The sequence below is a fragment of the Macaca thibetana genome, chromosome 13 (assembly GCF_024542745.1).
Source record: "Macaca thibetana thibetana isolate TM-01 chromosome 13, ASM2454274v1, whole genome shotgun sequence".
Lineage (NCBI taxonomy): Eukaryota > Metazoa > Chordata > Mammalia > Primates > Cercopithecidae > Macaca > Macaca thibetana.
In genome coordinates, this window is record NC_065590.1 from 50,757,146 (window position 1) to 50,771,825 (window position 14,680).

Sequence of the window (14,680 nt, forward strand, 5' to 3'; positions counted from 1 at the left end):
CCTGCCTCATTAAGACTTGGGCTTTCTTTTGCAGAACACTAGGTGTCCTTTTAACATTGCCATAGGCCACCAGATATTATCCAAGTGTCTAAGTGGACTTTAAAAACTTTAAGTCCACTTCATAGCACACCAACCAGTATTTCAATCTTATGCCTGAAGACTATCAAGTACTGTATCTACAGTTAAATAATTGTTTTAATTTGTTATTTTGCTTCATTGCAGAGCAGGGTGGTGGGCAGGTGGGTGGTTGGGTTAGGAACCAATGAGGGAAATTAATGCAATGCAGAAAATAAATCTACAGAGATTCATCCCCAAATTGGCCCCCAACCGGCATACTGGGTCAGAGCAGCCTGAAGTGTTGGTATATGCTCAGCAGTCGGAAGACATGGTTCTCAGGAATCCAGTTCCTTACAACATAACCCTAACTAGAATCTCCCTTCTCCACCCCTTCCAGGACCACACATCCTAAGCAAAGAATGTCAACTAGCCAAAAGAAAAGGAATGCAGGCCGATTTTGAACACTTTATGTCTGTCTGACCTTGAGAAAACTATCTAACCTCACTGGGGTTTCTTCATCTAGGGTATATTTCATCCTCATAAAACCTCATGTGGAATTAAAATCTCCACGAGCAGATGAGGAAACCAAGGGACAGAGAGTTTAACAGTTTGCCAAAGCTGCCCAAATTGTCAGAATCCAAATCCTTTATCTTTCCACTTCTTGGGGCCCCTACGCTGCCCTGCCTCCCAAATATTTAAACACAAACAAGTCAATCAGTGCTAGGACCCAGCCACAGGCCCCTGAGAAGTAAAGAACTGATGCTGTCATCTCCTGTGTCCACAGCTACAATAACACCTAGTAGCCTTACAAATATTTAGATGCAATTTCAAAGTCAGCTCATAAAAAGAGGCATAGAAAAGAAAAAGTATCACGGTCTTAATTCCCCCACATATGTAGTTCTCAGAGAGTACCAAGCCCTCAGATGCACCCCCCTCCATAACAACAACAACAACAACAAAAACAGTTCTTCTTTTCTTCCAGTTAAGCCAAAATAAATAAACGTACCTATCATTTATTCAGTCAACCACATTTATGGATTACTATGGTGTCCAAGGAAGCTCTAAGCCAAAATAAAACAGGGAAGGGAGAAGGCTGGCCTCTCCGAAGAGTAAAACCACAGCACATTCAGGGCTGAGTCAGAAGCCTGGGAGTCTGCTCCTTGCAGCAGCACAGGGATGACATGAGAAGAGTAGAGGCTGCATCAGAAAGCAACCTGCCCCCATCATTTCTGAACTTGATAAGGAAGTAGACTGGAAAGTCTTTTAATGCCAGGTCATGAATCTAGATCACGAGGAGACTTTCCTACTTGGGTGTAAGTGCCCTTAGCTGACCTAATAGCTACTTCTCTACATGAAGCTACTGGAATGAAGCCCAGGCACTCTACCAACCCACTCTACCACCCCCCTCCCCTACCCACACATAGACCCTCACACACAGTCAATCCACACAAACTAAAGGAAATTTCAAGTGTTTCTGAGCTATTATTTTGGTGCTCCATACTATTAAAACATTTAATAGTAACTCTTCCGACTCTTCTAAATCACACGATGGTTCAGACCATGGAAGAAGCTCAAATTAGAGGGTGACAAACTAATGTCCCCTTGTCCAGCTCTGCCTAAGAAACCAAAATCTTGGAGACACACAGCCATAGATTTGTAAGTCCTTTCCTGATGACAGTAACTACCATTTTATAGTCAAGTATTAAACCTTCCCCCACATAATCATAACTTGTCATAACACCCTCAGAAATAGTTATCATTGCATTGTATTGGTGAATAAAATGAGGATCTGAGAAAGTAATTACCCAAGCTCACCCTCCTGGCAAATGAGGTTTCTAGAATTCACTCACCTCTGAGATCATCTTCCTACTACATTAGCCTGCCTCTATTCCCCAAAGAGCCTGGCACTTAATAAATACTCTGTTAGTAATGAATTAAACCAAAAGAGAGAGCAAGCCTTGGGATTTTTCTGACTGGAGGAATATTCCTACCTGCACCCACTCTAGGGACTATATGACAATGAGTTCCGGCCTCAGGAGAAGGCCATCTCCACCTGAACTGGGCCCAGCACGTAGGTGAGCCTTGGGCATTCTACCCTTCCCACTCTTCCTTGCCCCGGAACCCAGAGCTGGAGCACTGAGGCAATTCAGGAACAGCATCTACTGCCTGATATGTGGGGATGGGAGTGGAAAGGGGAAAAGAACAGCCTGTGCCTTCGGGAATTTGCTCCCTGAAGTCCCTGCACTGATCTCGTTTGTGTCTGGCTTCCTATAAACAAAGCAAAACAATGAGAGGAAGGAATACCAGGAGGCACCAGCGCTAGCTGGAAGGAGAGGAAGTTTGCGGTGCTCCCCAGCAGGGCGGTTCCCGGCCACCCGTGTACTGCAGCTGGGCAGGCACACTGCTCCAGACCTGGCCCTCTCCAAGGAGAAAAGAAAGTTAGTGAGCTTGGGGGGACGGGGGCCGTTTCCCCTCTTTTCCTAGAAGAAGGTGGCAGGGGGGCTGGCTCAAAAAGAAAGATCACTGACCAACACCTGGGGTACTCTGTCAAAACCCTGCTCCTTCCACACTGAGTCTCTTTGCTCCTCCCCTTTCCCCCAGTCAACCTAGGGTTAAATGGGAAGGGGAGTAAGGCAACTCCAGGCGACGCCTTCCAAACTCTGGGAGAGGGAAAGCACAGGAGTCGGTAGAAGCGTGAAGGCAGAGCTTGAACTCCTATGTACCCGGTGACACAAGACAGCTCTGAGGGTGGCGCCCGCTGCTTCTCCCGGGCACCCCGCCAGCCGCTCTCCCTGGCAGTGGCGCCCTTTCCTCGCCCTCTGCCCGCCCAAGAGCTGCTGGCCCAGAGCAGCCGCATCCCCGACCCTCCAAGGCGAAGATCTCCTGGACTCACCCCCTCCCTGGCCTTTCCCCCTGACTGACTGAAACCCGGCTCCCCAAGCACTGATTTTCCAACCTCCCTAAGAAATCAAAGGTCAGTGTGCCCTTCACCTCCCTGCCTGCTTTCCAGTGTCCTCCGCGTCCGCGCCTCCCGCCGCAGTGCACCGCGAACAGCCAGACACTGGCGCGCCCCGTGTTGGGGAGAAGAGGGGAGCAGACGCCTCCAAAGTTTGGAAAAGTTTCACAGGGACTGGGGGCAGGGGGTGCCGACCGGGAGAAGGGAAGGATCACCTGTTGAGGGAGGGAGGGAAAGTTTGCCTGGCCCCGCCTCCCCGGGGCACCCCGCTCCCAGCCGCGCCGCGCCTCCCCACCTGGCCCGCGCTCACCTTGAGGCCGCGGATCTCGCCGAGGTGCAGCTGCAGGCGGCGGTTCACCTCGCGGATGAGGTTGCTGTGGTCCAGCATCGCGCTCACCTTCTCCGCCTCGGCGCGCCGCAGGCTGCGGATCAGCTCCTCCTTGCTCCACTGCAGCAGCTCCTCGTCTGACACTTTGGACAGGTCCTCCACGGGCGCGGCTGTGGTCGAGCCGGCCGCGGCTGGGGAACAACTTTCCGCCGCCGCCGCCGCCGCCGCCGCGCCTCCGGCCGCCTTCGACATGGTATCCGCGCGGTGGCAGGTGCAAGTGGGTGGAAGAGGCGAGGCGACTCCCGAAGGCGCGGGCGCGGCGGGGCCGCCTCCGCCCACACCCCTGTGCGCTCCGGCGAGTCAGCGGCACCGCCCAGGGGCCGCTGGGTTGGGGCGGCGGGGGTCGCGCTGGGTGGCCATCCTACCTCGCCATCCCCGCGCGCGCGCCCGCGCTCCCCCAGGGCCCGGCAGCCAGCCGCTCGCTGCTACTGAGGCCCGTCCCAACTCCGAGCAAGTCCATGGTGAGGGGCGCTGGGAAGCCCGGGGCAGCCGCGGGAAAACCTCGGGGACGGCGGGGGAGCTGCACCCCCGTTCCCCTGCCCTCTCCTCCGCCCTAAGCCGAGACTGTCGCCCCCCGCACTCTCTGCCTTGCACACAGGCGCGCACGCACACGCACTTTCCTCCCCCTTGCCCAGCTGCAGCCCCCGGCTTCTCCCCTCTCCTAGCGTGGAGGGCGCGCCCGGCTCCGCGGCGCCTCCCCGGCTACTCTAGCGACGCTGCGGTGGCTGCCCAAAGGCTGCTGCGCTCCTCCTGTCGCCTTCGCTGCGCCCGCGGCCGCTCCTAGGCTGCTCCGGGAAGCCTTCGATTTGCAGAGCTGAGTCGAGAAGGGGTGGAGGGTGGGGGACCGGCTGGAGGAGGAGCCTGGAGCTGGGGCCACCCGTAACCCGCAGCAGCTCCCGCATGGGCTGGACGCAGCTGCCACTCGACCGCTGTCCGGGCCCCCGAGGTGCGCTCCCCGCTGTCCAGCCCGGGAGGGCTGGAGGCGCGGCTCCTTCTGCTCCCGGGTGCGGGTGGGGCTGGAATGGGGAGAAAGTGCGGAGCTGTGGCCGCCCGGGCTTTGGGAGGCTCGCGCGCGCCACCGTGTGGCGGAAGAAGCTCCCTCCTCTGTCCTCTGTCCTGGTGACCGCGCTTGTCACCAGGCGGGGGAAACAGCTGCTGACCCAAATGCGAGGTGCTTGGTATTTGGAGGGATAGGGCATCAGGAAAGATAGTGTAGCAGGACCTGAGGGATAACCAGTTGTTTGCACTTTGGAGAATGGGAGAAGCAGCAAATGGCAAAAACGAGGGTTGGGGGAAGGGGTAGCTTGAGAAAATCCAAATGGTCTGAAAAGGGGAAAAAGAGGCTTCAGGGCACTGCTCTTTAGGGACTACCCATCCTCACCTCCCACCCTCGCCCCACCCCCTAGCCCTTTGTCTTTTCTAAAAACTCACTACTCTATGAAGAAGCTTCAGGAGAAGGTACTGGATCTTTTAAATTTTTATTTGAAAAATATCAAAGCCTTTAGGCGAAAATAAAATACCTTCATCTCCTGCTTCCTGAAACCTGGATTTTAAGGTCAGCACAGTCACCTCCCCTCGGAGCAAAGCAAGCCCCCTCAGGCAAGCTGAAATGCCAGCCAAGGAGATTTCCATTTTCTTCTATGCCGCAGGCTGCCAGGCGTTTACTGGGTCGGCTTTTTTATGATGGTTATTTCTGGAAGGAGGAAGTCTGAGTCCCTGGCTTCTATCTTTGGGCTATCCTCTTGTAAAGTTGGGTGGAATCCTCTCTGGGCTGAAAACATGCTTTTGCCTAAAGAGGTGGATGCCCTTGACTGGCATGTTATTTCCAGCGGGGGACAGGGCCAGAAAATGGCAGGGATCTACCCCACCGGGTTTCAGTTAACCCGGGTGCAGAGAGAATAATCTCTATCTGGTAGGATGAGAATCGAAATCAGTCCCTTCACCCGCCGGTCAGTGTGTGTCCTCTATTGGGGACACTGAGACCTGGCTCCCAGGAGAGGCAAGGAGAGGTGGTACTGCTTACTGTGACCAAGAAGGCCCTTAACATTCCCCTCAGCTTGACTAAGCTTTAGACAGGTTTCTTCCTAAGTGTAGGCCCCTGACCTTCCTTTTCTCAGAGCATTTACTTCAGCAAACTTCCATTGATGAATGTTTCCTCTGACCCTGTGATATGTAAATCTCTTAGCCTCTTGCTGGGTTTCACAGCCTGGGGATCTTTCTCAGGGATCTGTGAGGCATCCCTTTGAAATATAATCATGAGGGAAAAGAGGGTCCCTATCTCCCAGTGTTTGTGGAAAGCAGGAGCCTAACTAATAAGTTCCAACTAGGAAACACAAATGGCCTCATTACACTGACCAACTTCCCACCCTAATCTCCTCCACTACTCTTCTACTAGCTCCCCTCCTGTTTCGGTGGAGTTGACTCTGCCTCCCTCTCTCTCTTCCCTATTGCAGTAGTCTTGAATAAATCCCCCTTGTCTGTTTAACTATATTGGATACAATTTTTCTTTGACACCTCCAAGCGGCTCTCATGCCCACAGAAGGCTCTGCTCAACACAGTTCCTAAGACCGATTTTGTCACAGAAAAGGAAAGTGAAGGTCAGAAAAAGATAAGTCCTATCTCTGTTACATGTTAGTTCTTGTCCTTGAACAAATCATCCGACCTTACTGGCCCTAGGGCAGCTAATGATATGATATACGTGAAGTGCTTGATCGAGCAACCCTACAGAAATGCAACCTTATTATTACTGATATTACATACTACACTGGGCAGCCTCTTGTCTAGAAATAGGAACCAGGACTTCTGTGTATTCCTCTATCACGGGTTCTTCAAGAGCCCTATTCTAAAATCAAACAGCCAGCCCCTTCTCTCCTAACTCCCTCTGATCAGTTAGCACCTAATGGACATGAGAGATAGATGGCTGAGAGGAGAAATTAGACTTGTGTTGGGAGGACAAGGAAGAAGGAAAAAAAAAAAAAAAAAACTCTCTGCAAATTATATACACTAGCAGTGGCTTACGGTTGAGCTACATCATCTTAAGGTTTTGATGTTTCTAATTTTGGTCATTGATTCAGAATAATAATTTTCTGCATGAATGAATAATGTTGCTTCATGTTGCTAAGGTCATATATGGTGTCAGGAGCTTCACTTGACTGCTAAAAACAGAAACTCAAAAAACAGTCACTTTAAAAAAATCACTTATTTTTTTTTCACCTACGTGGTATTCTAAAGAGAGGCAGCTGAGGGCTGGTATGGTGTCTTCATGAGGTGGTAAAAATCTTAGGTTCCTTCTCTCTGCTCAGTCCCCTTTGGCATGATTGCCTCATGTCCATAACATGGCTGTTGGAATTCTAGCCATCCAGCTACATGTAAGGCAGGAAGAAGGTAATAACAACTGCAAAGGAGTACATGCCCCTTTAAAAAGTTTTCCTGGTGGCCGGGGGTGGTGGCTCATGCCTGTAATCCCAGCACTTTGGGCGACCGAGGTGAGTGGATCATTTGAGGTCAGGAGTTTGAGAGCAGCCGGCCAATAGATCGTGCCACTGCACTCCAGTCTGGGCAACAGAGTGAGACCCCGTCTCAGGGAAAAAAAAAAAAAAAGTTTTCCTGGTAATTGACCCAGTTAATTTTGTTTATGTTCTAATAGGCAGAGCTTACCATATGATCACCTCCCAGCTACAAGGGAAGCTAGGACATTTGTTAAAGTTGGGTATATTATTGTCACAAGTAAAATCTGGGTTGTTTTAATAAGAAAGAATAAAATGGATATTAGGTAGGCAACTAACAGTTTCTTATGCAAACCTTAGCAGTTTCTTATGCAATCTGAACTCCAGGTAAGTTAAATGGAGGTTTCTGAAAACCAGCCATAAATGACCCTAAGTCTTTAGTCCTGATGGTTTTATGTCATATGATTTTTTTGAGTCAACTCTATTTCATCCCAGCTCACTGTTGCCCAGCCTAGGTTCTCACTAAGTCTCACCTAAACCCCCTCACTGGTCCCTCTGACTACAGCATCACCTCTCTCAGATCTGCTTTCCACACAACTTCCGAAGTGAATCATCTCTAGTCATAAAAAGTCAAGTCTAGCTGCTTTACCCCAAGATAGATTGAATTATTGCTGATAATTTTTCACAACCTCCCTATAAAATGAATTAACATCGGCTGGGTGTGGTGGCTCATGCCTGTAATCCCAGCATTTTGGGAGGCCAAGGCAGGCGGATCACGAGGTTAGGAGATCTAGACCATCCTGGATAACATGGTGAAACCCATCTCTACTAAAAATACAAAAAAACATAGCCGGGTGTGGTGTCAGGCACCTATAGTCCCAGCTACTCGGGAGGCTGAGATGGAAGAATGGCGTGAACCCGGGAGGCAGAGCTTGCAGTGAGCCCAGGTCGTGCCACTGCACTCCAGCCTGGGTGACATAGCGAGACTCCGTGTCAAAAAAAAAAAAAAATAATAATAATAATAATTAACATCCCCCTCCACCATGTGGCATTGTAGTCCTCCGCTACAGAGAACAGTTTTTCTCCCCGCCTCACTGGGATTGGGAATCGTATTGCAAGCATATGACTTGCTGTACTAACACATGTGTGTGCACCTGATGATGTACCCCTTCTCTGAAGAGGTCTCAAAAGGCATCTGTCTGCCCACTCACCCATCTGTACTTTCCACGCTACACCAGGAGAAGAGCTAACCTTGGGTAGCTGCCGTTCCTTCAGTCTGAGCCATACACTCAGCCACACCAGCCAACCTGAAGACCTGCAGCGTGAAGCAGAGCCATGCTCACAGACTCACAGATCTGCATGTGAGAAAACAAGACTATTGTTTAAGCTGCTTACTTCTGGGGAGATTTATTGTGCAGAATTATTAATGCAATAGTTAGCATATACAATCCCTTGCCTAAATCCCTTTGGGGCATCTCAGTACCTTTCTCTGGAGTGAAGCTACATTTCTTAGCAGAGCATATAAGATGGACACAGTCTGACGCTTACCTACTTTTTCAGCTCCACCTTCTACCATACTTTGCCTCATATTTCATACTTTTTCAGTTCCAAACTGCCTGTAGCTCCCTGTCAGCATTCAGTGTACCTCTGTGCCACACTGATGCTCTTTTCTCATGCATAGAGTGCCTTCCTTGCCTTTTCCTTCTGAATAACTTCTGACCAGATCCTTCAAAAGGCATCATCTACTCCAGATTGCTGGCATCAGCCCACATTTCCCTGGCAGAGGCAAAGGTGAGTGTCCCTCTCCACTCCCATAACCTCCAGTGCATACCTCTAGTGCAGTACCTAAAATAGAATGCTGAATTGTAGGAAAATATAAGCAGAGGCTCAGACTAATCCAGTCCAATCCCAACAAAAGGGTTTAACTCCCGCCAGGATTTAATATTATCTGTTTTCTGCTTTCTCCAAACCGTACAGATTTTTGTCATGCTCTACAGAACTCCTTGGTGCCATTAGGGATGTTACTGAGGACATTGCTTATGACACCCCATAATGCCTTATAAAGACTGCACCTAATACCCGTGGTCCATAGTTTTAATCCTATGGACACTGAGTTTTGCAGTTGGTTATGTATTCCTCTTTGCGCTGGCTTCTAGGAAGTTAGATCTAAATTTGTGGCCCACCTTCAGTAATTTAGAGAAAATTTAATGAATGTAATTTGTCAACTAACCTGACTTCCATCATTTTCTCACTTTCAAATTTCTCCCTCACAATTTCTTCTTTTTAACCCTATGTGTGTGTATCTTTGCAAGTTACTGCTGGCATTTTTAGTAAGGCAGAAAAGAGAGGAAGGGAGAGGGGGAGGGGGAGAAGAGTCTCGTCTTCAATTATAGACCCTATAATGTTTTCTGTCTCTCGTTTACTTTGGTGTCTGCTTTGGCTTGAACATGTGTCCCTCCAAGATTCATATGTTGAAACTTAAACCTTAAGGGGATGGCATTAAGAGGGGGCCTTGGGAAGGTGATTAGGCTATGAGGGCTCTGACCTCATGGATGGGATTAGTGCCCTTATAAAAGGACTTGAGAGAGCAAGTTTGTCCCTTTTTGCCCACCCTTCTCTTCTACCAGATGGGGACACAGCATTTGTCCCTTTTTGCCCCTTTTGCCTTTCCACCATGTGAGGACACAGTAAGAGGCGCCATCTGTGAAGCAGAGAGTGAGCCTTCGCCAGACACTGAATCTGCTGGACTCTTGATCTTGGACTTCCCAGCCCCCAGAAATATGAGACATACATTTCTAATATTTATAAAGTATCCAGTCTAAGGTATTTACCTTTAGCAGAACAAATGGACTAAGACCATGTCTTTTTCCTCTTTTAGCTCCTAAGATCCCTGGAGACAAAGTCTATTTCTTAACACAGAGTTAATATTCAATAAATACAGGAGGGAAGGAGGAAAGAAAGAAGGGAGAAGAGAACAAGTTTTCCAAGGGCCTTCATTCCGGTTTTTTAAAATATCCTTGTTTAGGTTGGGTCACCATCCAAACACACACAAAAGACCTCTTCCTTTTGAAAATATAATTACTGTTTAGTATATGCTATTTTGGAAGTTAGAAGAGTGATATGTAGTTCAGAATTTTTTTTAATATTTCAAAATTGTTTAAGTGTAGGATAATATGATGCTTTAACAAGTTAGCTTCTCTGCAAAAATGCACTTCAGGCAATGAGTTTATTTGCTGTTGATGCCAGACATAAGTAATCATATATACGAACAAGGCTGAGGTTTATCTCATTTTTCTGTGTTGCATCAAATAACACAGCCAGCCACTGAAACGCCCTATCTTGCTCCATCAAGAACCAATTTCCCGGGCAATACCTCAAAACTCAATAGAAGTACATTCGATTTTAGCTTTGTTACCTAATTCTGAGTTGAGATCCAGAGAACACAGCCATTGTGTGGAACTAGTAAGTAGCTGAGAATGCCCCCAAAAAAACAGAAACCTCCAGTGGTGATGTTATTGATGGATGCCCCCAAAGATGCTTACACTGTGACCTACTCCCAAAGTGCTTTGCCTTATCCAGCCCTACAAACTGAACATTTAGGAGCTTGCTGCCCTTTATCCTATTTTGTTCCCCCAGGTACTATGGCAGAAATGGCCAGGGAAAGGTTTATCTAACCACCAGGAGTACCCAAAGAAGAGAGGTCCAGCCAGCCTGCCTCTCAGATTGTTAAGATGTCAGGTGTCTTTTGCCTCATGGAAACAGCGTTCTGCCCCCTCCCCAACCCTAGAATCACAGCTACACTCTGTGGGTAGGTTGAAGCATGAGAGAAAAGCCTAAAGCAGAGGGTACTTTAGGAGCCTCTATCTTTTGTTGTTTGTAAAGAAAATTGGCATATCCCTGTGTAATAATCCCTGGACCAGTAATGCTATCACTACTATTAACCTTCCTCCAGGTCTCTACTGTATGAACTGTCAATCTTGGCTGCATATTGGAATTACCTGGGGAGTTTCAGAGACCCCTCACTAGATTTAGTTTGTCTGGGGTACAGTCTGGACACTAGGTATTTCAAAACTCTCCATGTGATTCTAATTGCAGCAATTTGAGAATTACTGTTGTGGATAGTATAGAACACCACCCTGTAGAAATATAATACAAGTCACAAATGCAAGCCACGCATGTAATTTTAGATTGTCTAGTAGTTGCATTTAAAAAGTAAAAAAAAAGTGATACTAATTTTAATAATATATTTTATTTAACCTAACATATCTAAAATGTTATTTCAACATGTAATCAACATACACATTATCGAGAAATTTATACTTTTTTATTAACACTTCAAAATGGAGTGTGTAGCTTGCACTTACAACACATCTCAATTCAGACCAGACACCTTTCAAGTGCTCAGTAGCTACATGTGACTAGTGGCTGCCATATTGGCCAGCACAGCTGGAGACTATTTGGGGGGTGAGTGGCAAAATGAGGGTGGCACCTGTAGTGGACTGAATAATGCCCTCCATCCAAAAGGTATCCACCACCAACTCATCCTTAGAACCTGTGGTTGTTATCATGTATAGCAAAAAAGGACTTAGTAGGTGTGATTACTTTAAGTATCTTAAAATGGTAAGATTCCCTTAGCTTATCCAGATAGGCTCAAAATGCAATTGCATGTTTCCTTATCCAGGTGGGCCCAAAATGCAATTGCATATTTCTTTATAAGCAGGAGATTTCACAAAGAAGAAGAGAAGCCAAGAACCACAGAGTCTATGATTGGAGAGATGTGGCTGCAAGTCAGGGAATGCTAGCTGCCACTAGATACTGGAAGAGTCAAGGAATGGACTCTCCCTGGAGCCTCCAGAGAAAACCTAGCCCTTCTGACACCCTGATTGTTGCCTCATAAGACTCATTTCAGACTTTAGGCTACATATGAGAGAATAAATTTCTGTTGTTTTAAGCCACAAAGCTTGTGACCATAATAATAAACTAATATAGCACCATTTATAACAAAGCACTATGTTTTTATCTGTATTAGTATAGTTATCACAGTCTTTCTTACTTTATACCTGGTGGATACTTATTGATTTTCTTTTTAGAGGGCAGGGATCTGTCTTATTCATGAATGAATTCTCTGCTGCATGCACCTGGGAACTAAAGTGTTTACCATAGGAGCACAGTAAAGGTTGTTCAGATGGATCTGAAACTCAGTCTCTGGGGTGCCCGTATTCTTGTGTGCACACAGGGAAAGCACAAAGGAAAGGCTGCTTCCTGAAGAGATCTCCATATGGAAGACCTGCAGATCACAAACAACCCACACAGCCATTGCCTGGTCGCCTGGTCACTTGTGTTTTTGAGAAGCCATAACTCCAAGAATATCGAAGGGAAGAAAATGCTGAAAAGCAGGGGCTGCCTAACAGGTCTGGCTTGCAAGGCAAACTCTTGGCAGACCTGGCCAGCTTCTGCTTGTCCCAGGGCAATCCCACCCCCATAGGATCTGGAATTTTTCAGTTCCTTTGCTAAGATTCCTGAAATAGACTTAATGAAGAGCCTCAGAAGTGAAAATGCCTCTTCACACATTTGCTCAAAAAGATTGCTTTTCTCCTAACACAGAAATCAGCTGCCTTGAGGATGTGCAAGTTTGATTAGGGAGTCTGCTCTTGCCTATTTCTCAAACAGTTCAGGCCCTGACACAATCAGTATCACCCCTAGGGCATTTGCTTCAAATGCCCCCCATATAATCAGAAGTTATAAATGATAACCCAAAAGTTGAGGTACATTCATTGCCTTTCAGAATGAAACCTTCCAAGGGGCCATGGCCGTATTGTGACTGGACAAGAACTATCATGGATGAGGCACATCATCTTTTGGAACCATCTATGGAACAGACATTATTATTCCATTTTGCGGAATAGGAATCTGAGGCTCAGGCCAGACAGATGCAGCTAACGTTGAGTGGCATCCTGATGATCACCTTCATCAGAAAAGGCAGGAGTGCTTTGAGGACTATAGGTGGCTCTCAGGACCCTGACCTCCATGGCAGCCTTCAAGGAGTGGCAAACGGGGTCCACAGTGGCATATGCAGTGAGATCCAAGTTTTAGCCATTCAGAGTGGAGCAAGCCAAGAATAAGAACAGGTTCTGACGGTGACAGAAAAGGAGTCCCTGTGTTTTTGTCACCCGGGAAAGAAGTCCTGATTGGAGGATAATTTTCATAGAAGGGAGTCATAACTTGATTCCTGTTTCTCTGGTCGCATCTACAGAAGTTCCCAAAACATGCTCTTTCCCACTTGGGGATGTTCACGTACGATGCTCTGTGCCTAAGCACTACTATGCTGCTGGATAATTCCTACACCTTCACATCTCAGTCACAAGGGCATTGCCCCAGATATACTATCACTGACCGACTTATCTACAGTACCTGCTTCATCTTGAGTTCATCACCTTGTCTGTTTCCTTCATGCCACTTATGATTTGCAGTTATTTTCTATTTTGTTTGTTCATATTCTACTTTCAGCTGTGGAAGGCATGAGGGGAAGAGCTGTGTTGGTGTTATGCCTGACCTGTACTAGGTCCCCAGTAACTCTTATTGAATAGATGGATTGCAGGTTTTAAGTATTTGCTAATCAGCACCTACTGAGCTCCTGGCCATGCTGTGCTTTATCCCAGTACAAATTCCCCTCAGGAACTCTGATTCCATTGGTCAGGAGTGAGACCCTGGAAATGTGTAACTGAAGGCTATTTCTGATGCAGTCAGTAGAACATGTGGGACCCCTGTACCTGCCTCCCTCACACAATCTTTATTTGTTCTCTTTGCAGTGGGAGTCATGGCAGCAACAATAATTCACACATTAATTTCTGGGTCTTTGGGTCCCTGGGAGTATCCTATGAATCCTGTTTGCATTTATGCCATTTGTCTACCCATCAGAATCTATGAATGAGATGTTAGGGCTACTGTTATCTCCTATACACGGTGAGTAAACATTCCCAAGGAAGGAGAGACAAAGGCCACCACAATCTTTGGGGGGGAATATTCAGGGCAGCCAAGGACTTCAGCTTTCTAGAAGACTCATTCTAAGTTCCTTAGAACCTAAAAGCAACACACATCCTCTAGAAGGTTACAAAAGAACTCATTCTCTCAGAAGCTAGACCACCTAAGGTTGGCTAAATGAACTTGACACAGGCTTGAGTGAGAGGAAACCAACTTTAAAACCTGTTTTAGCAATAGTTGGAGGATGAAGCTAGAAATGGCAACAGTAGGGAGCAGGGACCCTAGCCACATGGAGGTGGCATCAAATAAAAGAGCAGGAAAAAAATGGAGTACCTGAGAAGCGATCTTTACTCTGGGTCCTAACTATGCAGCCTGTGTTCCGTGGACTGGCAGCATCAGCTTCACTAAAGACATGTTATAAATTCAGAGTGTCTGTCCCCACCCTGGAACTACTGAATGGAATCTGCCTTTTGACAAGATCTCCAGATGATTTGTAAGCACATCAGAGTTTAGCAAGCGCTGACCTAAGCCAGTACCATGGAGACTTGGTGAACTAGAGAAAAATTCCTTAAAATTTAGGAAATTTCTTAGCTTGGGGGAAATTCTACTATGAACTTGTCCAAACCTCAATCACATGCAAGGATAATTTGACTGGGGAAACAAAGCACTCTTGTCATTGGCAAGCATCTCAGCTCCTCAAGGAGAGTATAAGCTCATCGGAGCAAGGGAGTGTTCATTAAACTTCTGGTTCTCACAGAGTGCAGCCCTGTGAACTAGAACTGGAAAGTTGGGAAGCAGTGACAGGTCAAGTAAAGATAAACCTGAAGAGTTGACTGAGATCCGCTTCTGCCA

At 47.2% G+C, this 14,680-nt stretch overlaps 3 protein-coding genes across 8 annotated transcripts in view; 1 reads left to right on the forward strand and 2 right to left on the reverse strand.

Annotated features, from left to right (window-relative positions):
* The window catches only part of CCDC85A (coiled-coil domain containing 85A), a 195,365-nt gene extending 191,664 nt beyond the window's left edge, over positions 1-3,701 (reverse strand). For all 6 annotated transcript variants that reach the window (XM_050754684.1, XM_050754682.1, XM_050754681.1 and 3 more), the window contains exon 1: positions 3,324-3,701. In XM_050754684.1, coding sequence (XP_050610641.1) covers positions 3,324-3,593 — 270 coding nt within the window. In that variant the 5' untranslated portion in view covers positions 3,594-3,701. The remainder of the gene's footprint in view (positions 1-3,323) is intronic.
* Positions 1-14,680, forward strand: part of EFEMP1 (EGF containing fibulin extracellular matrix protein 1) — a 1,044,090-nt gene that overhangs the window by 732,583 nt on the left and 296,827 nt on the right. The gene's annotated exons all lie outside the window — the stretch shown is intronic.
* On the reverse strand, positions 4,109-4,600 carry LOC126934154 (uncharacterized). Its single transcript, XM_050754689.1, has one exon. The coding sequence runs from the start codon at positions 4,598-4,600 to the stop codon at positions 4,109-4,111; it is 492 nt and encodes a 163-aa protein (XP_050610646.1).

What these genes read in the sequence shown, in the direction of transcription:
- LOC126934154 (XM_050754689.1), bottom strand. Translation starts at nt 4,600, where the DNA reads ATGCCCTATCCCTCCAAATACCAAGCACCTCGCATTTGGGTCAGCAGC.